Source organism: Azolla caroliniana, unplaced genomic scaffold (assembly GCF_043228905.1).
Source record: "Azolla caroliniana isolate FFs.n. ecotype wild unplaced genomic scaffold, voAzoCaro1.0.p SCAF_11, whole genome shotgun sequence".
Classification (NCBI taxonomy): domain Eukaryota; kingdom Viridiplantae; phylum Streptophyta; class Polypodiopsida; order Salviniales; family Salviniaceae; genus Azolla; species Azolla caroliniana.
Window position 1 is genome coordinate 17750272 of NW_028230446.1, and position 23534 is coordinate 17773805.

Genomic DNA, 23534 nt, shown 5'->3' on the forward strand with positions numbered 1-23534 from the left:
AAGGTGGTATTTGGAAATGTTGAATATGAACATGATGAGGAACATTGATTTGCTTTGAGCATATGGAAATTTGTGGTATGTTTCAACTATTGAGGAAGTGCTCAATCAAGTCTATCAAACGAAGGATTCATGGCTAGCCATTGTCTTAAAGACGAGTTGGGGAAGGATAATCACTTCCTTTCCATCATTTTGTATTTTGTAGCTGATATGCTTTTTAGAACTAATGGAAGGATATGTTTTCTAAAAATAAAAAATATCATTGTTTGTTAGAGACATAGACTAATGTAAGCATTAGATAAGGATAGAATAAAGATAAATAGATAGAAAGGAGAGAGAGAAAGAAGGGTGCCGATCCACCCCACCACCCTCGAGCGAAGGGATCGAGATGGACTCGAGCCTCGATCGGCGTCCCATACCACCACCGTGGCGTCGAGTCGTACCTGGTGTTGGCGTGCTCGCTACAAGAGTTGACCCATCACAAGACAGAGTCTCGACGTAGTCAACCAGATGATCAAATGAGGGTAGCTAGGCCTCTTATTTATAGCGATACCCAAGGCCCCCAGGCAAGTTCACACTTGGCCTAATGGGTTATCTCAATCCTGAGGATTTAAAAGTAATCCTCCCCTTCTTTACACTCTCGTTTAACCCTCACACTTATCCACGTGTATAGAATACTACGGTAAATTCTCACCACGGGATATTATATGGTCATGCCCGTAACATTGTTGCTCTAGACAATCGTCATTATACTCAAACAAAGAGGCAAACATGCAAAGTCATCGCTCCTATGGGCATTAAGCAATCAATGATATTGTGGATCTATGACAGTCTCCAATCATTTTGCCTACAAGGCATGCGTGGATGATGCAATAGGGTGATTGTATGAGAGCAACTACAATAGTCCGTAAGAAAGTCACTATTACTCCACGAAATCATGGATATAACCAAGTGGAGAGACGAACACATGGAAAGTCATCGTTCCTCTGGGAACAAAAAGTTACATGAGATCGATACAACAGTTGGAGAGAAAGCCATCGTTATTCTACAAAATCATCGATAATCCAGCAGGGAGACGAAACCTAGGAAGTCATTGTTCCTCTGGCAACAAAAAAAGTCGCATAAGAGAGATACAACACTTGGTGAGAAAATCATCGTTACTCTACGAAATCATCGATAAACAAGCGGAGAGACGGGCATGGAAAGTCATGATCATTCCTCTAGGGAAAAGTCATCGTTTACTCTACGAAACTCATCGATAAACAAGCGGAGAGACGGGCATGGAAAGTCATGATCATTCCTCTAGGGAAAAGTCATCGTTTACTCTACGAAACTCATCGATAACGAAGCGGACAGATGGACATGGAAAGTCATCGTTCTTCTTGGGAACAAAAAGTCATGGCCAGCATTCGGTCAAGAGAGACCGACCGGACGGGACTGGACTGGTCACAAGGAGAGGATAAGACACGTGGCCAAACCTTTGAGGGGACATGTGGTACTCTGCTTCTGCACAGAACCTGAATCATGGTCTTCATCTGGGCTTTCCTCATGTCTTCTCCTTGACAGTGGAAATCTCAGATAACCTTAACTCCTCTGGAAAAACCCATTGGCTGAGAATCGAGTCTTCCATTAAATAGATACACCCATAATCATAATCTGGTGAGCCCTGTTCTCTTCCTCTGTCCAAGTTAAATCTGTGAAAGAAAAGGGTCTAAACACACAACCTCATGGACTTGGACCATACTTCTCCCCTTCTTCTTCCCCAACAGGAAGAAAATTCGCTCTCTGAGCATTCCATGGAAGGTGTTTTGTTGATAGATGAAGTAGAGAAACATCATGAAGAAGTAGTAGAAGAATCAAGAACAAATGATGATAAAGAAGTGGCATCTGAAAGAGGTTTTGTAGATGAAGAGACTATACTTGGAAGCAACAATACAACCTCTCTCAATTCGAGTTTTCCTGCCATTCGGGCTCACATTTCTTCAGATGATATTGACGAAGAAGAAGATGAAGTTAAAGAAGGAAAAGACGAAGACGAAGAAGACGAATATAAAGACAGCGTCGACGAAGAAAACGAAGATACGCGAAGTTTTGCTAGTAGCAAAGGTTATGATAGTGTCTCATATCTTGCTTCCTCTCCAGAAATGGATAGCCCTGTTGGATCCTTTTCAGGACCATTTCCTTTCTCAGAAGCTTCCATTAATGCTCAACAGAGTGCTTTGAGGAAGCTCAATGAGCTGAATACTGGAGTTGCTTCGGTCGATGTTTCAATACTTGAAAATGGAACTGAAGAAGAGTTTCGACATGTGGTGATGGATATCGCAATAGCTAAAGGTTTATCACTCGATGATGACATACTTCTCGAGATTCTTGATGCATTAGTACCTGTCGTGAGGGAAAGGATTAAGAGAAATAAGTATGAAAACTATACCAGAACCACTATACCTGTAGCTAAGCCTACAGTTGAAGATGAAGATGATGATTATACAAATGCATTGTATGATGCCGAGGCATTTGGAAGCGAGGGAGATACAATCAATGGAAAAACAGTCATAAATTTGGATAAGCTAGAAAATACAGACTCGATTGTCTCCTATTCCGCTCTGGGTTTGCCTGTTAAAGGTGCCGAGGATGACTCTGATGAGCAAGATGAGCCAATATTGGCATTGAAGAATGAAGAAGAAAAGAATATGAACTCCGAAGAAGGATCCGACTCAAAGAAACCTGATACCTTGGATGTGATCCATGATGGAACTGAAGATGAAAATGCTAGTATGAATATGGCCGGATCTCTTCATGAAAATGAGTATTTGGTTGAGTCTTATTGTGATGATTCCTATCCTGAGAAGCAATTGCATGATACAAATCAGCTAACTAACAGATTTGAGGATGCTGAAACATCAGGATTATCTGATGAGATTGAGCTTAATCCTGTTGAAGGTTACACTGATATAACAACTGATGCTGATCTCCAATATTTTCTTTTAGAAGCTACAAACAGACATGAGGGAAATTTATTACATTCAGATAATAGTGAATTTGATATAAACTTCTCCTTAGAGGAAGATGAAGCCATGGGAATCGGTGATGATGAGGAATCTGCTAATAATGATTATTATGATTCTGTCTCTTCTCTTTTGGATGCATTTAGAAGTCCTAATTCTTCCAGAACTCTGGCAATTAATGATATGTTATCATTGGATGTTGCAAGACATTCTCGAGTCCTTGTTCGACCACAATCCATGCCTTTATCAACCACAAGAAGTGAAACAAATGATTCTACTGTCCATTCAAACAATATTGATCTTTCAGAGGCTGATTTGGATGCTCAAAAGAAGCTAGAGGTTATTCGCGAGAAGTTCTTGCGATTGGCACATAGATTAGGACAATCTGGAAACAACTTAGTAATGTCGCAGGTATTATATCGGTTAGGTTTAGGAAAGCAAGAACACAAGGGGCAAATCAGTGGCAGAGCAGGGTCTTTTAGTCTTGAAAGATCTTTAAATGCACCAATAGAAGATGATTCAGATGATCCAAATGATCTAGATTTCGAATGCACAATAATGGTTATCGGTAAGAGTGGTGTTGGGAAGAGTGCCACGATAAACTCTTTATTCAATGAAAGTAAATCTATGACTGATGCATATAAACCAGCTACAAAGAAGGTTCATGTGGTTAGTGGTACTGTCTATGGTGTAAAGTTGAGAGTTATCGATACGCCTGGCCTCTTACCTTCATTTGCAGATCAGCGATATAATGAGAATATTATGTCATCCGTGAAACGCTTAATGAAGAAATCGCCACCTGATATCGTGCTCTATTTTGATCGGATTGATATGCCCAATCGAAACTATGGTGATCTCCCGCTGCTTAGAATCATTACTGATACATTAGGTTCGACAATATGGCTCAATGCTATGATTGTGCTGACACATGCATCCTCAACTACCCCAGATGGTGCTGATGGTCTTCCTATAAGCTATGATATGTTTGTGGCGCATCGTTCACACTCAGTTCAGCAGACTATTAGGCAGGTGGCTGGAGACATGCGTCTTATGAATCCTGTTTCTTTAGTAGACAATCATGCATCTTGCCGGAGGGATAGAGATGACCAATTTGTATTGCCCAATGGTCATGTGTGGAAACCGCAACTTTTGCTTCTATGTTTTGCATCAAAGCTCTTAGGTGAAGCAAATTCTCTATTGAATTTGGGTGATAATGGTCTGAGTAAGCCTTTCAGCGCGAGGTCACGGCGGGTGCTCCCGCTCCCTCTCTTGCTTTCGCGGTTGCTTCACACTCGTGCACAGCCTACACTTCTGGATGATAATGATGATGATGATGATGATTCAATGATAGAAACTGATTTGGATGATGAAGATGAAGATGAAGAAGAAGAATATGATGATTTGCCACCGTTTAGGCATCTTACCAAGGCTGAACTTGCATTGTTAGACAAGGAACAGAGGAAGATTTACCATGAAGAGCTAGAGTATAGAGAGAATCTTTTCATGAAGAAGCAACTAAAAGAAGAGAGAGCAAGAAAGAAGGGTTTAAAAAAGAGGAGACTGGTCCATTCTCTTCCCGAGGAAACATCGGAATATGTGGATGAGGAAGAAAATAAGTCAGGTGCAGTGCCAATGCCAATGCCTGATATGCCATTGCCTCCATCTTTCGATTCCGATAATCCTACTTATCGATATCGCTATATTGACATGGCTAATCAATGGATTATTCGGCCTGTATTGGAAACACATGGGTGGGATCATGACAGTGGATTTGATGGGCTTAACATCGAGAGCACATTCATGATTTCCGATGAAATTCCCGCCTCTCTATCCGGCCAAATTAGCAAGGACAAAAAGGAGTGCACAATGCAATTGGAATCTAATGCATCCTTTAAGAATGGGGAGGGTAAAGTTACCCTAACAGGTATAGATATCCAGGCAATTGGGAGGAGCTTAGCATACACATTACGAGGCGAGACTAAGTTTGATAATTTCAAGCGAAATAGAACATCGTGTGGTCTCGCTGTCACAAAGCTGGGTGATGCTATTTCTATCGGGATCAAGCTAGAAGATCGACTACTTATAGGGAAACAATGTAAGGTAGTTGCTAATGGTGGAGCTATTAGGGGTCGTGGGGACTCTGTATATGGGGGGAGTCTAAATATTTCGGTTCAAGATAAAGATTACCCGATCAAGCAAACGGTTTCTACTCTTGGTCTTTCTTTGATGAATTGGCATGGTGATGTTGCCATTGGTGGAAACTTGCAAGCTCAATTCAAGTTAGGCTCAACCTTGTTAGGAGTACATGCTAATTTGAATAATAGAGGTGGGAAAATCACTTTTCAGGCCAATAGTTCAGAGCAAATTCAAATGGCTTTGATCGGCCTTATACCTCTATTGCATTCATGCCTTAAAAGGATCCTGAGTTCTTATCAAACCATGGTTTAAAAGAAAAGACCAATATTTGAGGGAGGAGGGGGTTTCATTTTTTTGGCCAAGTTAATTCAATTGTACAGATGATAAACATGTTCTATGATATGCAAAGTTCAACTCGTTTGGCAATGAAAACTAGCTATGACCTTGATATGCCTTGAAGGAACAATGTCGAATATTGTAGAAATTCAAATTCAAATTGTTGGTCCACATTTTTTCTAACGGAAACTTCCAAGAGTTGGTTCTCCATACATAACTTTAAGGATGATTAAATTACCTCCCACATTTAGGAGATGAATCATACAATTATTTCCCTCATGTACATCAAACAAGACATATTGGTTAAGTCTTAACTTGGAGGCCTTTTGTCTTGTTTACCGAAGCTATATTATCCATGTGAACATTTTAAAACTTCAGTTGTACTTAGAATCAGATTGTAGGAATGGCACAACTCCCAAAATGTTACAATTAGAACATTATAATAACATAGATAGTGATCACATATCTTTATGGTGATCTAGATTATTGACATGTATATTTAGACATTGGTAATAAAAGTGGTAATTGTTGTAAGCTCCCACCCTCAAGAAAAAAACCCAATGCTTATTTAAGTTACTGTACTTAATGATAGTTGAGGACCGAGGTAATGAATTCCTTCAAAGTTGATGGTTTGGTCTAATGGTCTCTACCTTATTTGGTCATTAAATGTCTTCTCTTCACCCATATGTAGGCACAAAATTTTGTTGATGTTTCCTTTATAAACAACTAATGGTCGTCCATCCATGGATGAAAGAGAGTGAAGGTTGAGAGCATAAGACAACATGACATTATACTTCTAATGATCTCTAGCTTATTTGGTCAATGGTTGTCTCTTCTTCACCCATATGTAGGCCCCATTTTTGGTTGATGTTTCCTTTATAATAACTCATGGTCGTCCATCTATGGATGAAAGAGAGTGAAGGTTGAGAGCAAAAGACAACAAGACATTATACTCTAAAGCATACAAAAGGCTTTAGATCGTCCATTTTCAAGAATTCAACTTGGGATTCAAGTTTCGAGCAATGGATTTTGATGGTGCATTCATTACAAGACTTTTCATCATTCTCATTGGAGAGATCTTGCAATCTACTTGACTTTATAGTAATTTTAGTTTGAGGGCGAGCATAATGACAAATTTATACTTAGCTAAACAAGTATGGCTAATTCACATTTTCATCAAGATATTTTCTATATTATCTGTGAAGTGAAGGTAGCATTAGGTTAACAAGCTCAATGGTAGGGTAGACGGGTGCAACGATAGAGCTTACCACAAAATAGAAGGAAATGCGATATAGAGCTTGCATTCATTTCAATGCATTTTATATTTATCGCTTAATCTTTACACAATGTAAGGTCAATTGCAAAAAATGTGATTAAATTGTAGTTATGAATCCTTATTGAGCCATTATTGGGTGGCTCAACTCATGAGTTTGCATCTTCAAATTGGTGGGTTACCATTCATAGCTAGAAGCTAGTCTAGGATTGTTGCCAAATGGGCATTCGTGTTATAGGGTGTACTAGATATATGTAACATGAAGATCGTGATATTGGGTTGAATTGCCTCTTGTACGTTTGTTAAATATGCATCTCCATCATGATTTGCTTCATCTTATGCTTTCACTTTCTTAGTTGGGCCTTATCATTGTTTGCAAACCTAGTTTGATATTAGATCTCAATGTAGTGTCTCCAATAGCACTTAAAACATGTAATACTTGTATGTTAGGGAGTCCACGGTCAATGATAAATTGGAAGCTTGGGCCTACAACTTGATCAATGGAATTTGGAGATCACGATCATGTGTGTTTCGGACTCGTGACTACAAATAGTTGTAATTGAAGGGGGGGGGGGGGGGCACTAACAATGGATATAGTTGTATCCTTCTCTGAAGAAGATGAACATGGCCTATATATAATAGATGTAGACATGTTTTTTTGGGCTTTTCAACTGCACCCCAAGTCTGTACATAAACCGTTGCTTCCTCGACTACATCCATAGGTTTTCATTTTCTCTATAGCTATATGTATTAGTTCCTTCGAGATTATGGCTTCATGGATCGATACTTTGGTGGTTGGGTAAATATTAGGAAAGTATGTAATGTGAGATTCCCCCATGTTTTCTATTTCCTTTTGTCTAACACCCCCCTCCCCTCACCATGTTTCCAAGGGTCAAAATGACAATGTGCAAAAATTCCTTTTCCATATAATCCTTTCTAGGAGCTTGGCAAAAAAGGCACATGCCTTAAGCTCTAAGTATGTGACCTAAACTAGGCAAGGTATGTGACCTAAACTAGGTAAGGTATGTGACCTAAAACTAGGCCCTCCTTCCCCAAATGGAGGGACCAACAATCAAAGGAAAAGAACAAGAGGAGGAGGAGCGAGAAGGTTGTGGTGTGGGAGAGACCACACATATACATATACTGTATATGATATACCGTATACATATATGTACATATATACATACACATATACATATACTGTATCGTGGTGTCTAACTACTACCAAATATTAAAGAGGCCAAGTGAGGGAATCGCGGAGAGGGACGGTGCAGGTCGCACCGCTGATGGCGCGTTCGATCTCCACCGTCCAAGATGGATGTGGAATAGGCGCGAAAAAGCGCGCCACGTAAAAAGGGAGCCCGGCTCATACAAAATGGAGCCCGACTCATTAAAGAAGGGCTCCTTTTCGCAGAAAGGGAGCCCTTCTCATTCATGTTCAGGGAAGTATAAAAACCCATTCAAGCAAAATGGAGCCCGACTCATTAAAGAAGGGCTCCCTTGGAGCCCGACTCATTAAAGAAGGGCTCCCTTGGAGCCCGACTCATTAAAGAATGGCTCCATTTTGTCAAAAGGGAGCCCTTCTCATTCATGTTCAAGGAAGTATAAAAACCCATTTTCTGTCATTTTCTGTCATTTTCTGTCATTCGTGGGTTTGAGGGTTTAGGGTTTTTGAGCGAGGCGCACCACCTGTCTGCGAGCACTCGTTGCAAACATCTCCGGTGAGGCACTGCGAGCACCTGCAGTCCAGAGGTAGGCATCATATTCCTTCTATTAGGTTTTGGTTTTTATTAGGTATCATATTCTTTCTATTAGGTTTAGGGTTGCTTCTAATAGGTACCATAAATGTGTGTATGATTAAATACATGTATGTGTGTATGATTCAATACATTTGTGTGTGTATGTGTATGATTAAATACATGTATGTGTGTGTATGATTGAATACATTTCTGTGTGTGTATGATTGAATACATTTCTGTGTGTGTATGATTGAATACATTTCTGTGTGTGATGGGTTTAGGGTTACATGTATGTGTGTATTTAAGATCTTCTTTGGGCTGTGAATGTGTGTGTTTGTTGTATGATTGAATACATTTATTTGGGAATGTGCGTGTATACATGTGTATGATTGAATACATTTCTGTGTGTGTATGATTGAATACATGTATGTGTGTATGATTGAATACATTTGTGTGTGTGATGGTTGAATACATGTATGTGTGTATTTAAGATCTTCTTTGGGCTGTGAATGTGTGTGTTTGTTGTATGATTGAATACATTTATTTGGGAATGTGTGTGTATACATGTGTATGATTGAATACATTTGTGTGTGTGATGGTTGAATACATGTATGTGTGTATTTAAGATCTTCTTTGGGCTGTGAATGTGTGTGTTTGTTGTATGATGAATACATTTATTTGGGAATGTGTGTGTATACATGTGTATGATTGAATACATGTATTTGTGTATTTTAGATCTTCCATGGGCTGCGAATGTGTGTGCATGTGTATGATTGAATACATGTTTGTGTGTATTTAAGATCTTCTATAGGCTGTGATTTAATACATGTATGTGTGCATTTAAGATCTCCCATGGGCTGTGTATGATTGAATACATGTATGATTTTGATTTTGCCAACATTTGAATGTCATTTAAATGCCAACATTTGAATGTCATTTAAATGCCAACATTTGAATGCTTGAATTTGCCCATGTGATTCATGCAGTATTGGGCTCTTTTTTATGCCCACATTTGAATGTCAAATCTAAAATTTTGTATACATTCTTTGCGTTTTTTCTCCCTAAATAATAGTAATGTAATGAATGCCTTTCTAAAAATGTTTTGTACAGATGGCTAGTCGGTCCAAGATCTTCATAGACTTTGATGCAGATTGGGGTGAAACAATACCCTATGAAGGGAGGTATGGCATGAATCATTTCTCTACTTTATATTGTGTATAAATAATAATGTTTGTGTGCTAACTTGAATGTTGGTTTAGGGTTTATGTAAGAAAGGGTGTTAGGTGCCCCAAATCCAATGATACGGAGGCTGAAAACATCATTACTCAAGACTCGAGCATGGATACGAACCCCATGCATGACGTGGGTCCAGGTGTTGAAGATATCAAAGTAAATGGTGAGTTTATGTCCATTCTTATAATCATTATTGATGTAAGCATATTTTGGGTTTTTCTAATGCAAATGTGACACCATTGTTGTAGTGGACCCTATGTCCCTCTTCAAGTGTGGAAGAGACTCAACAGGTATCAAATGTCGCACCTGTATTGTGGGAGATTCGTGTAGAAAAGAGGGGAGATGGTTTCGAAAAAAAGCGGACATGGAGGCCCATTTACAGAAGGCACATGGCATCCATGTAATACTGCCTCGGGGGCTAAAGATAGACGAAGAAGAGCAATCGACCTCCATGAGGAGTACAGCCACATCATTCTTCAGCGAATACGAAAGACAACGATCAATAAATCGTTTTTTGGATCCGGAGCTCAAGTATAATAGATCACGCCAATCACACATGAGGAAGTTGAGGACAAGAGCAATAAAAATCTTCAAAGCCACTCCGGACTCACTTCGAACATGCAAGGAGGCTGATTTCATTGCTCAATTCGTTAGCCAACAAATGGCCAGGTATGACGAGGGAAAGGAGCATAGGATGGCAAAAGTGAGGTTGAAGATTGCGGATGCGTCTAAAGATTATGTAAGTATGGTTTATGATTTTGTGTGCATCTTATGTGAGTTTAAAACTTATGATTATGTGTGAATCTTATGTATGAATTGTAGTGTAAGAGTCATGGAATTCCCATACCAAAGGATGAGGCACATGTCGAGATCGATGGTGGTCAAGACCAACTGTCAGAATCGACAATGCAACAAGCAAGGAGGCCGAAAATCCAAATCCGCAGGAAAGAAGTGGACCCATGTAATTTGGAGTTCATTACATCATCTGACACAGATGAGGATGCAGACATTGGGATTGTCTTTGTTGGTCCAGGGACAATCTCGAAAACATGGGATAACTCTGCAAGAAATAAGTTCACCAGGTATGTTGTTATGCTGGGGGCATGATATCAATAGTTAACATCATGTTTGTTTAGTAGTTACTAATCTAGCCTAATAAACAGGTATCAGGTGGCATGCCGACGACTGGATGTAGCAGTCTTCTTGTCGGAGATACAACTATGTTCGTTGATCACAGTAGGGGAGATGGCATCCACATGGATGATAACCCTCTTCCATTTATGGATGGAGTACTCGCTGCCCCCCGAGATCAACAAGCGGTTTCATATTGTGGATCCGCTATGGGTACAACTAGAAGGCCAAGGCGATAAGGTCAAAGACGTACTCACTCGTGTTCCTGAAAGGGATTATGTCTTCATTCCAATATTGAACGCAGGGCATTGGGTGCTTTGGTTGAAGATGCGACAAACTCCTACGGGTCTCGATGCCAAGGTGAGGAGCCCAATTATATTTTGTGATCCACTAAATATTCATCCGACTACCAGGGTGCGGACATTGGGTGATTTGGCTATACGACATATCTCGAGTCGGACACATGACCATTGCATCATCAACAACGGGCAATTCCATGAATTGCGTATCCCAACCCAACCTAATGGGACCGATTGTGGGTATTACGTGATGCAAACTATTCGCATGTTGGTCGAGGAGTTGATTCAAGGATTTGAGTCCGATCAATTTGTAAGTATTTATGAGATTTGAATTTGAGCATTTGTTTTTGTTTTTGTTGATGGCATCTTCAATTGTAGGGTAAGGAGCAATGGTTTGGATTCGAAGACGTGGAGCTCCTTCGGAAAATCATGGCAAAATGGGCACGAAGGACTTTGGGCATATGACTACGTGGAGTCATTTTGCAATGGTTGTATATGACTCAATGTAAATCATTTTGGTTGTATATGAATCTCATTTTGGTTGTAGATGACTCAATGTAAATTGCAATGGTTGTAGATGACTCAATGTAAATCATTTTGGTTGTATATGAATCTCATTTTGGTTGTAGATGACTCAATGTAAATCATTTTGGTTGTAGATGACTCAATGTAAATCATTTTGGTTGTATATGACTCAATGTAAATCATTTTGGTTGTATATGAATCTCATATTGGTTGAATATGAATCAATTTTTGAATCTCATTTTGGTTGTATATGAATCTCATCTTGGTTGAATATGAATCAATTTTTGAATGGCATTTTGGTTGTATATGAATCTCATTTTGGTTGTGTATGAATCTCATTTTGGTTGTATATGAAAATCATTTTGGTTGTATATTGGAATTGTTTTGGGTGTCAAAAGAATAAAACTAATAGCTTATTGACAAGTAGTCACGGCAATGGTTTTTGAGAAAGGCCAAGAAAGAGTAAGTATATAGAAAGAGTGTTGTAATCAAAGAATGTTGTTGTAGAAAGAGTAAGTATATAGAAAGAGTGCTTCGGTCCTTGTTGTAAACAATACGAAAGACATAACAAGACTCAATGTCAATCTTATTCAAAGACATAACAAGACTCGATGTCAATCTTCTTCAAAGACATAACAAGACTCAATGTGATTAGTGTGGAGCTCGACTCATTCATGTTCATTAAAAAAGGGAGCCCCACTCATTAAAAAGGGAGCCCGACTCTAGTAAAAAGGGAGCCCGACTGATCAATGTGGAGCCCGACTCATTCTTGTTCATTAAAAAAGGGAGCCCCACTCATTAAAAAGGGAGCCCGACTCTGGTAAAAGGGAGCCCGACTGATTAATGTGGAGCCAGACTCATTCTTGTTCATTAAAAAAGGGAGCCCCACTCATTAAAAAGGGAGCCCGACTTTGGTAAAAAGGGAGCCCGACTCATTCATGTTCATTAAAAAAGGGAGCCCCATTCATTAAAAAGGGAGCCCGACTCTGGTAAAAAGGGAGCCCGACTGATAATGTGGAGCCCGACTCATTAAAAAAGGGAGCCCGACACAGTAATAGGGAAGTGCCCAACTACGTGTAATGATGGCGTCTCAACAGTCATATTAACGACTACAGTAAATTAATTCACCAAATTCAGTAGCATGCACTAAGAGTCTTCCCATCATTCCCAATTAACCCATTCCCTTCCTTAATAGTCTATTAATCACTCGCACTCATATCATTCACTCTCATTCTCGATCGTTAATCTACTCCATTCATGTGAATTATTTGAATTCATTCACTTGAATTCATTTGATTTCATTCACTTCATTCACCTCAATCATTGGCATTCTTGATCATATTGTATTTGATTTCATTTGATCATATTGTAGGCCATTTGATTTCATTCACTCTCATTCTCGATCATTAATCTACTCCATTCATGTGAATTATTTGAATTCATTCACTTGAATTCATTTGATTTCATTCACCTCAATCATTGGCATTCTTGATCATATTGTATTTGCTATGGAGAGCACAATGCATCATGGTGTCTTCGCCATGTCAGAAGATGAATTGGAGGATACGTCATGGTCATCCAATGCATCCGAGGACGAATTGGAGGATCCTTTTGAGTCATCAGATTCCGATCGTGAGGATGAGGCGGTCGATCCCTTCATGTATTGTTCCCCCAGGTATTTTGCATTTTCAAGAGGTACGTATAATTTGATGATTAAAGATTTATTGGGACAAGTTAAGGTAACATTGGAAGCATTACGTGATGTCGCAAGGGGAGCACCTCTTTCACTTCATGCATGGAGGCGCATGAAGAGTCGTCTCATTCTCAGGTTTGAGAGTGCAATTTACCTTAAAGCATCACCTAATCTTCAAGTCTTATACGTCGAGAAATGGAGGGAAGTAGTATTAGCGTCACATGGTGACACATCCCATCACACGTTTTCAAAGACTCTTAAAGAGTTAAAGCTAGTTTATGCGACTGATGTACGTGATTATGGCATCCCACCGGAGTACGTGAAAGCACTCATTACAAGTTGTGGTTGCCAAACGGTATCGAAGGTCGACTCGATAGAAGGTTTGGGATCAAGCATGGCCAAATATAACAAGACCCTACCCATAGAAGTGATCAAGGTAGAAACCCACCAATTAGACGATGCGCTCACGGATTTGCAAACCAAGTACCACACACGTTTAAGGAAAGGAGTCAAGAAGGGTATGCGTGTGACTAGGTATAGTTGCCATCGTGCTGGGACATCTCGACTTGCGTCTAATTCCACTCGACGACACAGGTGCACACCCCGATGTGGGTGCACATTCCATGTGGATGTTAGAATCAATAATGATGTTGACATTGAGACACTTACCATTTCAATATATGGACCTCACAGTGGTCATGTACCATGTAGTAGGTCGGATGTGTACCATTTGCCAGTACACCCCAATGTCATAAGTTGTTGCAAAGATGACCTATTTGATGTTGGGTGTGCAAGGCATGTGGCACGAATGAGCATGCGTAAGGAAGCATATCATAAGTCCAAGGCTAGTCCATTAGAGCTTGTTACCTATCGGTTCTTTATGATACCAAAGGAGGTCCATAACATGGCAAATAGGTTAAAAATCGGGAGTGTCATGACTAAGGTTGATTGGGCTTTGATGATGCAAGATGCCTATGCACTCCGAGATCTTGGGAAAGTGGCTCATGTTCAACCCTACTTGACTGGTGAACCAGGATCTCCCCCCATACAACCATTTATCTTGATACTTCAAGATCAATGGATGTTGGAAATGTGTGAGCGGTTGACCCTAAACAACTCTTGGGCAATCGACTCGACATTTAAAACAAACCAATTCGGGCTACCATTATATGCAGCAGTTGCCCCCAACGCCATGGGAATTGGGATCCCATTATGGTACATGCTTTGTAGTTCTGATAAGGGATCAAACCATGAGCAAGTGGCATTAGAAACTTGTTTGAGAGTCATATTCGCAAGGATGCCCATGGTGAGGCCAAATGCGATAGTGATCGATAAATGTTGGACATCATATAATGCCATAACTAATGTGGTTGCAACAGACCGTCAATCTTGGATTGTTGTAAATGGGCAACGGTCCCAAACACATTGTCGACTTTTGTTGTGTCAGTTTCACGCCAAAAAGTCATGGGTGGACAACTTGTTGCCAAAAGTAAGTGCAAATGAGAGAATCCATCTTTATCAACGAATGTGCCAACTGATGCAATGCATTACTGAATCATCATTCAATGCAATGTGTGAGGAGTTAAAGTTAGAATATGTGGACAAGCCCGGTGTTTGGCAATATATAGAAGGAGGATGGTGTGGCTTGACATGTGTGTGGAGGAAACTCTGGCCCAAGTTTGGTAGAATGTTCAACTATGGACACGTTGACACTACCAATATTGTGGAAAGACATTGGCAGTTTATCAAGTATACTACCTTGAGGGGAAGAATAAACCGATCAATTACCGACCTTCTGCATGTCTTAATCGGGGATAGTGAAACTGGCACTTGCATAGGAGGAACGGTAATAGAGTGGTACAAGCAACGACAAGAAATATGTGAGAGTGGTCGGTTTGCACCCCGTGCGAATTGTAGGGATCAAAGGTCCCGACTTAAAGAAGCGGAGAGAATATTGGAAAGGTATGTCGACAATACTTCCACAATTGAAATTGTCGACGAGGCCCGATATTGGTTTAGAATCTTGAGCATGACGACTCCCACTCTATGGTATAATGTCTCACTCCAATGCTCATATTGTGATTGCCAAGACATTGTGAGTAAATGTAAGCATTTACTAGGTATCCGAATGATTATTGAGAGGCATATGCCACATTTATGTGGCTCATTGCCTTTTATAGATCACGCGACCCAAATGCGAATGGACCATAATACAGAAATAGAAGTGGAGGCAGAGGTAGAGCAAGTAGAGGAGACAAACCCCACAATATCCGAGATTGAATCATTCAAGTCCAAAATACAAACGGTCATGAAAGCACTTCAATGTCTCGAGCAAGGGTTAGGAACCTTCGATCGTGCAACTATTGTCGAAGGTATACAAACATTGGAAGATGTGGCTGAGAAGGTGTATCGCGTTGGTGCACCAAAATCAACCAATAAAGAAGATGGTAGATCAATAAGTCGCAACCAACAAATCGGTGCCAAAAGAAGTGCAACAATAGACATCTCGCAAGAACTTATTGGCAGCTCCCCAAACACTTCCAAATCCCACTCCGGAAAACTACAAAGAGGTGCTAGTCGGGCTAGGAGGAGATTGCCATTGGTTGACCATGAGAAGGTTCGGTGTTTGCGTTGTGATGGCTTGACCTTGACTTCAAGGGACTCAAATGTTACATGCTGTAAAAATTGTGGTTGCATCTTGCAATCATCCCGACATGAGCCATAATCTTAATATGTAACGTGTATATTCATATTTCATTTTAGGGTTGTCAACATTTGACATTTTAATATTTTATGTAAGACTTGTTATTTGAATCTTTAGGTTTTGTTGAGAAATTTTATGATCAGTTTCATGGCAAATATTTGTTGTACACTTACAATTTTGTGGAGTTTTTGATGTTTGTTGCTACAGAGTCGGGCTCCTTTTGACAGAGTCGGGCTCCTTCTTACTGATGTGATCTGACAGCGGGGCTCCTTCTGACAGAGTCGGGCTCCCTCTTGCATAGGCTGTCTGACAGCGGGGCTCCTTTTTGACAGAGTCGGGCTCCCTGTGGCAGAGTCGGGCTCCTTTTCGCAGAGTCGGGCTCCTTCTGACAGACGTTGTCAGCTTTTTATCCATCTTGGACGGTGGAGATCGAACGCGCCATCAGCGATGTGACCTGCACCGTCCCTCTCCGCGATTCCCTCACTTGCCCTCTTTAATATTTGGTAGCAGTTAGTCACGAGCATACTGTATACATATACTATGATATACATATACATACATACAGTATGTATATGATATACATACATATACCCTGCTCCCCTTCACCCACACCCACACACACAGGCGAAGGTGAAGGTGAAGGTCCCTTTCTGAAGGCCATGGCGTCCACAGTTCGCCCTTCCTTCTTCTTTTCTTTGTCTTCTCCTTCTTCTTCTTCTTCTTCTTCTTCTTCTTCTTCTTCTTCTTCTTCTTCTTCTTCCTTCTGCCGTCTTCACCACCACCACATCTCCCCTGCTCCATCTTTCCATGGCCACATCCTCTGCCTCCGGACCTCTGCTGCTTCCTCTTCTTCCCATCCCCGTGGTTCTTCGACTCTCGTATCCGCCACTGACGTGCCCGATTACCTCCCACTTCAATGGTATCCTCCTAACAATCAATGTGTTCTCTCTCTTGGTCTTATAAGACGTTAATATATCTTTCTTTCTCTAATCTGTCAAACCTTGCGTGTATTATTTCCTGGACTGGGCTTGAGTGGGGGAGGGAAGAGACTATGATCAGGATCGGATAGTTAAACCCTAATCCTTGGATTTGATTATTGTTCTTATAAAAAATTAAATATACTTAATTGCATGTCTAATTCTTTGATTAGACCAATGGATACCTTTATCTTGGATGCACAATTTGTTTTCTATGGTGAGACATCCATTGTTTTTCTAATCAAAGAGTAAATAGGATTTCCAATTTGATCCAAAACAAGAAATGATTCCAAAGGTTTTCAACATTTTAAGGTTTAGCTATGCTCTTTGAAAAAGTTTTGTTTTCATAGTCTAGCCTGTTTGAGATTCTGTAGGCTAGATTAAAAACAACAATATCTTTGAAACCTTAGGTTAGCTAGATTAACAATAGCTACATGTAGATACAAATTAATTTTACTAGAACATCCTGAATTCCTAGAATGCTGCTTGATTTCGGCAGTAAATGTTATATTCATCATCTGATGAAGGAACAATAGAGTTCATATTCATTATCTGATGAATGATCTGACATGCATCATCATTATCATAATCCTCCTCGGTGTCTCCAATAAACACAAAAGATGCTTTCTGATTGACCTTCTCTCCTTCAACATGATGAATTAAACATAAAAAGGAGAAGCAGAAGAGTTTTTGAGGAGAAATTTGAATTGTGAACTTTTAAAGTTAGAATGAGGAAGAAAGATCAAGAAGGATGACTGTTGCAAGGCCAAAAACATGGAAAAAAAGTGAAGAAAAAGTTCTGAGTTACAACCAAAATTGAGTTTTTAATGTTCTTGGTTCACCTTAGATAGCTAGAACCCAAACTTATCAATTTCTTAAATTTATGAAGCCAAATATGGAGCCCTCCACAAAAGCAATTACGCCTTGTTATTTGCAGGCATAATACTTTGCAGTTCTAAGGAAACAACCTCGTTCTTTCCTTTGTACGGAAATAATAGCCTGTACACGTTCCAACTCGTATTTTTCATAGCCATCTTTACACTGTTTTTTAAGGTGTTCGTGTTATGTTGAACTTAATAATAATATAACCATTGTCAGGATAAAATAAAATTAATGCATTGACTTGTGGTGCTATACATTGTTCAAATGTGTAAGGCATGCTCGAAAGGAGAGTGAAGAACTCTCTTTTTCTTTGATGAGGTTAGCTTCACATCTCACTTATATGATTAGCGATGATGAACACATTTTTTGACATCTCTAGCAGATAGTGTTTTCTTTCTCTCTTTAACTCTAGCACTATTGCCCTCCTTTTGGTGTATGCTTAATTTGTTTCTCTAAAGGTTTGTGATCACTGATTACCAAAGTATTATGTGCTAGCTTCATCTAGTCCTCTCTCATGTTACATTCATAAGCTTATTGTATTTAATATTTAATTTGTTAATAGCATCACAACTTCCATAGTTCCTCTCCTTCACTCTTGCATCTCTTTCCTCATAATTTAAGTATTTTTTTCCCTTATTCTCTCTTCTTCCCATTGCTTGCTCCTTTTCTTTCATCATATTTACCAAGTCTAGAGGTGCCCATTGTGATGGTGAGGAAGTTTCTAAAACATTGAATGTTATCTATGTCCAATATACATTAACTCAATATAGTTCTACTTTTTGACTTCATGTTTTTTGTGATTTCTTGTGTAGGAACTCTGTTTTCGGCTGTTACATTCCACCATTTCCAAACCGTGCCCTACTCTTATGGCCTCCCACTTGGAATTAGTTTTGCCCAGAATAGTTGTTGGTCAAATCCTTGGTTATGTTGACAGACTGAGTTTATACCCAGTCTTGATGAGTATTCTCTCACACATACTGTTCTTATTTACATTGCTCACAGACCTCTTGGTCTTGACTCTAGGATAGCATGCCTCTCTTTCTCTCTATCCCAACTTTTCCTCTCTACATTCATCTTGGCTGCCTCAGTCATCATACTATCCCCCTCAAACCTCTACTCCTTGCAATCAGTGACCTTATATGTGTTGCGTTGACCAATCCTTCCGTTAATGCTAATGCTTTTATGCAGATTCCATTGAATGCCTTGGGGGAGAGTGTTAAATGAGATGTTGCCTTAACTATGAGTGGCATTGTCAATACATGCCTGCGATGGGCATCACATGCTTATCAAGTAGGTTAAGAATTTTTTCACACCTTTCAGCTCAAGTGACACTATATTTCACAGGGCTTGATTCCTTCTGCATTTTTAACAGAATCCTCTCTTATTCGAAGCGAAATTTATCCTGCAATGAACTCCCCCGCCTCTTGTTATGTACTTGATTGCACGTTTAGTGTCTGATTTATTACATTATGGTTATGAATTCATGAACATAAATAAATATGTAATTAATTGCAAGGAAAGGTGTCTCCTCCCCCTCTCTTACGTTTCAATTAGGATTTCTAATGTGATTCAAACTCTTGTTTGTTTGCAGGAATAAGACTCAGGATGACAAACCATTAGGCCCACGATTTGATGTATGAACTCCATGTTTTATTTGAGTTTATCTCATTGTGTATGTTATAAGAGGGAATTTTCTTATTCTCCATATGGTCAGTTTATGCCGTAGATGACAGCTGAAGAGGCAATCTCTTGCCAATTAGGAGCATTGCGAGAAAATGATCAACCTCATCCTGATTATGGAATTGAAGTCATGTATAGGGTAAAAGTTTTGAATTATTGGGAAAACGTTTTCTTGTATATTTTCATCCTTGGAAGAGGGATGAGAAAGAATCTCTTTCATTCGTGCTCTGTTTGGATTTCACAGTTTGCTGGCTTCGATCCATTCGAACGATCAGTATACTTTGGACCTTCCTTCGATTTAGGACAGGTAAAACATTCTGATCCTTTTCAAATTTTATTACTTTAATTCTTTTTCTTTTTATTCTATTTGTGGCAAATTGTAACTGATGGTAGGGTAGGATTGGAACTCTCTTTGCATTTGCTTTAAGCCCACATTCCACTATATTTGGGTAGCTGTATGCTAAAATTCTTTAAAATCTGCTAAATCATTTCTAAAAGTCACGTCCATCATTCATAGATCTAGCATCTTTATCCTCTCTATGACTGCTAAAATTTCTAAAAACGTAGATTTCCATAGTATTGAGGGCTTTAAGAACAGTTATCAATCAAAATTCTCCCTTTATTAGGATAAAAGAGCTTACTATTGCAATCCATTTGTATCTTCTTTATATTGAAAATTTATGATCTGTGAGACTAGAATTTCACAGTATCTAGTATTTTCAATTTCATAATGCTTCCTTAATGGATCATTACTCTGGACCTTGCTCTTTATGTCTAGTTTGAGAGGTTCAGGAGAATTTTTCACCATTCCACATATCGAGTACTCCTCGGACATACGGAAGCACGGGTGCTTAGTAGTTTGTTTCTCAATGAGGTATGCTGGAAACCTTTTTAATTCTATGTGATGATTTTATTCTATGACATGATGAAGAAAAAGAAGTCAAAAACTCTTGCATACTTTAATGATTCATGTTCTAATATATAAGTACGAAGAAAAACCGTAAATTCTTGTGAATATACAGCATTATTTCAAGCAAAGGGTATGGGTTCGTGGGGCACGCCCTGATGAGGAGGAAACTTTTGAATTTACTCTTATTCAGGTAAAATGTTGATTTATGATTTGTTGATTGGCAACTTTGGCAAGGATTATTTTCTTACTGAAAGTTTTTGTGATAATATATGATATGCCATAGAGAGTTGGTGGTTGTTGGGATGGATATTGGTTAACTGAAAGTGTTCGTCACGATGGTGAAGGCATCTCTGGAGGAATTGCATACTGAATATTTATATGGATTCAAGCAAGTATCTATAATCTCCAAAAGGATCTCCCTCATTGTATAATTTTTATTGCTATCAGGAAAACATCACCAGAATTAGGAGTAAGATTTGTATATTACCCTTTCGGGAAATCATTGTGCTTTTACTTTTCCAGAATGAATAGAAATAAAGATTTGTATATTACCCCCCATCAGGAAGGCATCATATGTTTGAACTTACCAGAATTTGCAGCGGGATTTTATAAGGACCAGTGTTTCTTTTTGGCTAGTACAATGTTTTAGTGTGTTCTCTTTTGAACATTTGTACTGCTCAATAAAACCTAGTATGAGGCCAAGCCGCTCCTTTGAATTGTTGCAAAGTGTTTCAAATAAAAAGGGAGACCCTCCATCTAAAACTCTCATTGAATGATAAACATCACTTGCTTGAGCATTCAATGGGTAGGATGAAAACAGATCAAGATGATCTTCTGCAAACCACATGAAGCAAGCACAATGAACCACTTCATCCACATGAAACACCTTGTTTGTGTGCCCATGCAGAATTATAGTTAAATATGATCCCTAATTGAAAAGCATCTACCCTAGTGTCTTCAAACTAACTAATTATTGACAAAAACTAATTATTTAGTTATTTTCAAGTATCATGAACTATCCACAAGTTTTTTGACTCGTCAATCCACAAGTTAGAACAACCTTCATGTTGGATTTTGCAAGCACAGAGAAAATTGCCATTAAGACCAATTGTCATTTTTTATCTCATGACTCTTTTCACTACCACATCCTCAATGATGTTATTACTATCCTTGTTGTTGCAATGTATCAGCATTTTATTATCTTGACTAATATACCAACACACTACTTCTCTTTGACAGATGCTACTTGTTTGACCAGTCCCATGTGTTTGTCACCATTGAACCCCACCATGTTATCATAGCTCTTTTGTCACCTTTTTTCTTTTCAAGAAAGATACTACATTAATACTAAGAAAACACCCCTAAGCCTATATATGAAATATGCCCATACCATGTATGCACTGCTTGAGGATAGACTTGTATCAATAGCGTTATGATTCTTTTCCATATTTCCACCGCAAAGTCAACTCCACAAACAATGTTTAGCACTCTCCAATAGATTCATATAAAAAAGGCACATATTGTTTGCATTCATCCCTTTTCACCAACCATTAACTAGTATAGATAGCTCTATGAATCAACGACCATCGAAAACAAACAATATTCCTAATTTGTATGCCCCACAACCATTTCAAAATTGCTTGAGATGTTGTGGAGAAAGTTCATTCCATCACCTTTAATCCTTTATTGAGCACATTATAGACCACATTTCATATATTCTCGTCTAATACCTCAAGTTTGCCTTATATATTTTGTCACCTTTAATCAAATATTGATGGTGTACACTTGTTCCCCAATATGTTTCTATACATAATACGATAAGGTAAAGGTTCCAATTGTAGAATGTGAAAATGTTATGGACACCTTAGTAAAAAAAAACTTAATATGCCAAACACTTCACACCAAAGGTTCCAATTGTAGAATGTGAAAATGTTATGGACGCCTTAGTAAAAAAGAACTTAATATGCCAAACACTTCACACCACTAGTTGACCTTTGGATAGGTGAGCATATGTACACAATATGATAATTGACACCAAAAATGGTGGAACATATTCACCCTAAAACTTTTGGGGATGAAAATGGTTTCCATGCAATTCGCACTCCTCATGTAACTAAAGAATGCATTCACCTAAACACTCCCGTTGGGAACATGCAGTTAACATGCTCAACAACTTTTCCCCAGAAGTTTGAGATTTACTCAACCGCCTACCATTTCTAGCTATGCTCTAGGTAAGGGGACATTATCTATTGACATGTACACCCATATGAATCTACAATCACAAGGACACTTGTATGAACACACAAAGAACGAAATAATCCATACCCAACAATGAACCTGGAGAAAAGTCAATCTCAACAAATATGAGCACTCACATACATGGGAATCTATTCAATGTTTTCTTTGTATTTTCCAATGACATCCACTCTTTTTTATTTATGGTGCATGATATTTTTGGTGGGAATCCTCTGGGTGAGGTGTGATCCCAAACAAAAGAATGCTAACAAGTGAAGAAAAGTTGGAGAGCCATTTTAGATCTTTTGCAAAGAATGGTGGATTCTACAAAACAAAATTTATATAATGCATAGAGGCCATGGCACATAGAAAATGAAATGGCCACGCAAACACACATGCACATTAATGACCCAGAAAGGAATTACCCTTGGGGGGGAAAACCTGGATAGGCGAATATGGATCTAAAGCAAATCTGTTGTGGTGAAGGTATGCGAAACAAATAGCCCATAGGATCTGCATGGTATGAAAAACACGAGAGAGAAAGCGCGCGCACATTCAAACAAACCCGAAACACACACACACACACATGGACACCATCGGCCAATCGGTGGATAGACCAATGACACACACACATGGACACATGGACACCATTGGCCAATCGGTGGATAGACCAATGACACACATGCACGCACACATGGACACCATCGGCCAATCGGTGGATAGAGCAATGACACACACACACACACATGGATACCATCGGCCAATCGGTGGATAGAGCA

General features: G+C 39.2%; 2 protein-coding genes and 1 pseudogene across 2 annotated transcripts; all 3 read left to right on the plus strand.

The window, feature by feature from the left end:
* Positions 1 to 1653: 1653 nt before the first annotated feature.
* LOC147858185 (translocase of chloroplast 101, chloroplastic pseudogene) lies at positions 1654 to 5682 on the plus strand (annotated as a pseudogene).
* A 2538-nt stretch (positions 5683 to 8220) lies between these two features.
* On the plus strand, positions 8221 to 11873 carry LOC147858186 (uncharacterized). Its single transcript, XM_087327588.1, has 7 exons — positions 8221 to 8499; positions 9597 to 9667; positions 9746 to 9882; positions 9968 to 10458; positions 10542 to 10801; positions 10883 to 11459; positions 11528 to 11873. Exons 2-7 carry the CDS (start codon positions 9597 to 9599, stop codon positions 11612 to 11614), a joined length of 1623 nt encoding a protein of 540 aa, XP_087183714.1. The 5' UTR covers positions 8221 to 8499; the 3' UTR covers positions 11615 to 11873.
* Positions 11874 to 16686: 4813 nt separating this feature from the next.
* Positions 16687 to 21076, plus strand: LOC147858187 (DNA-directed RNA polymerase subunit beta). The gene is made up of 7 exons (XM_087326625.1): positions 16687 to 16990; positions 19522 to 19564; positions 19657 to 19749; positions 19855 to 19917; positions 20389 to 20484; positions 20633 to 20710; positions 20804 to 21076. The coding sequence occupies exons 1-7, from the start codon at positions 16731 to 16733 to the stop codon at positions 20888 to 20890; spliced, it is 720 nt and encodes a 239-aa protein (XP_087182751.1). The 5' UTR covers positions 16687 to 16730; the 3' UTR covers positions 20891 to 21076.
* Positions 21077 to 23534: the final 2458 nt, after the last annotated feature.

Bases quoted from the DNA above. Each gene is read 5' to 3' on its own strand.
- LOC147858186 (XM_087327588.1), top strand. From the start codon at position 9,597: ATGGCTAGTCGGTCCAAGATCTTCATAGACTTTGATGCAGATTGGGGT. The intron at 9,668-9,745 runs GTATGGCATGAA...ATGTTGGTTTAG, and splicing joins ACAATACCCTATGAAGGGAG to GGTTTATGTAAGAAAGGGTG. The intron at 10,459-10,541 runs GTAAGTATGGTT...TATGAATTGTAG, and splicing joins CGGATGCGTCTAAAGATTAT to TGTAAGAGTCATGGAATTCC.
- LOC147858187 (XM_087326625.1), top strand. From the start codon at position 16,731: ATGGCGTCCACAGTTCGCCCTTCCTTCTTCTTTTCTTTGTCTTCTCCT. The intron at 19,565-19,656 runs GTATGAACTCCA...TTTATGCCGTAG, and splicing joins CATTAGGCCCACGATTTGAT to ATGACAGCTGAAGAGGCAAT. The intron at 19,918-20,388 runs GTAAAACATTCT...CTTTATGTCTAG, and splicing joins CTTCCTTCGATTTAGGACAG to TTTGAGAGGTTCAGGAGAAT.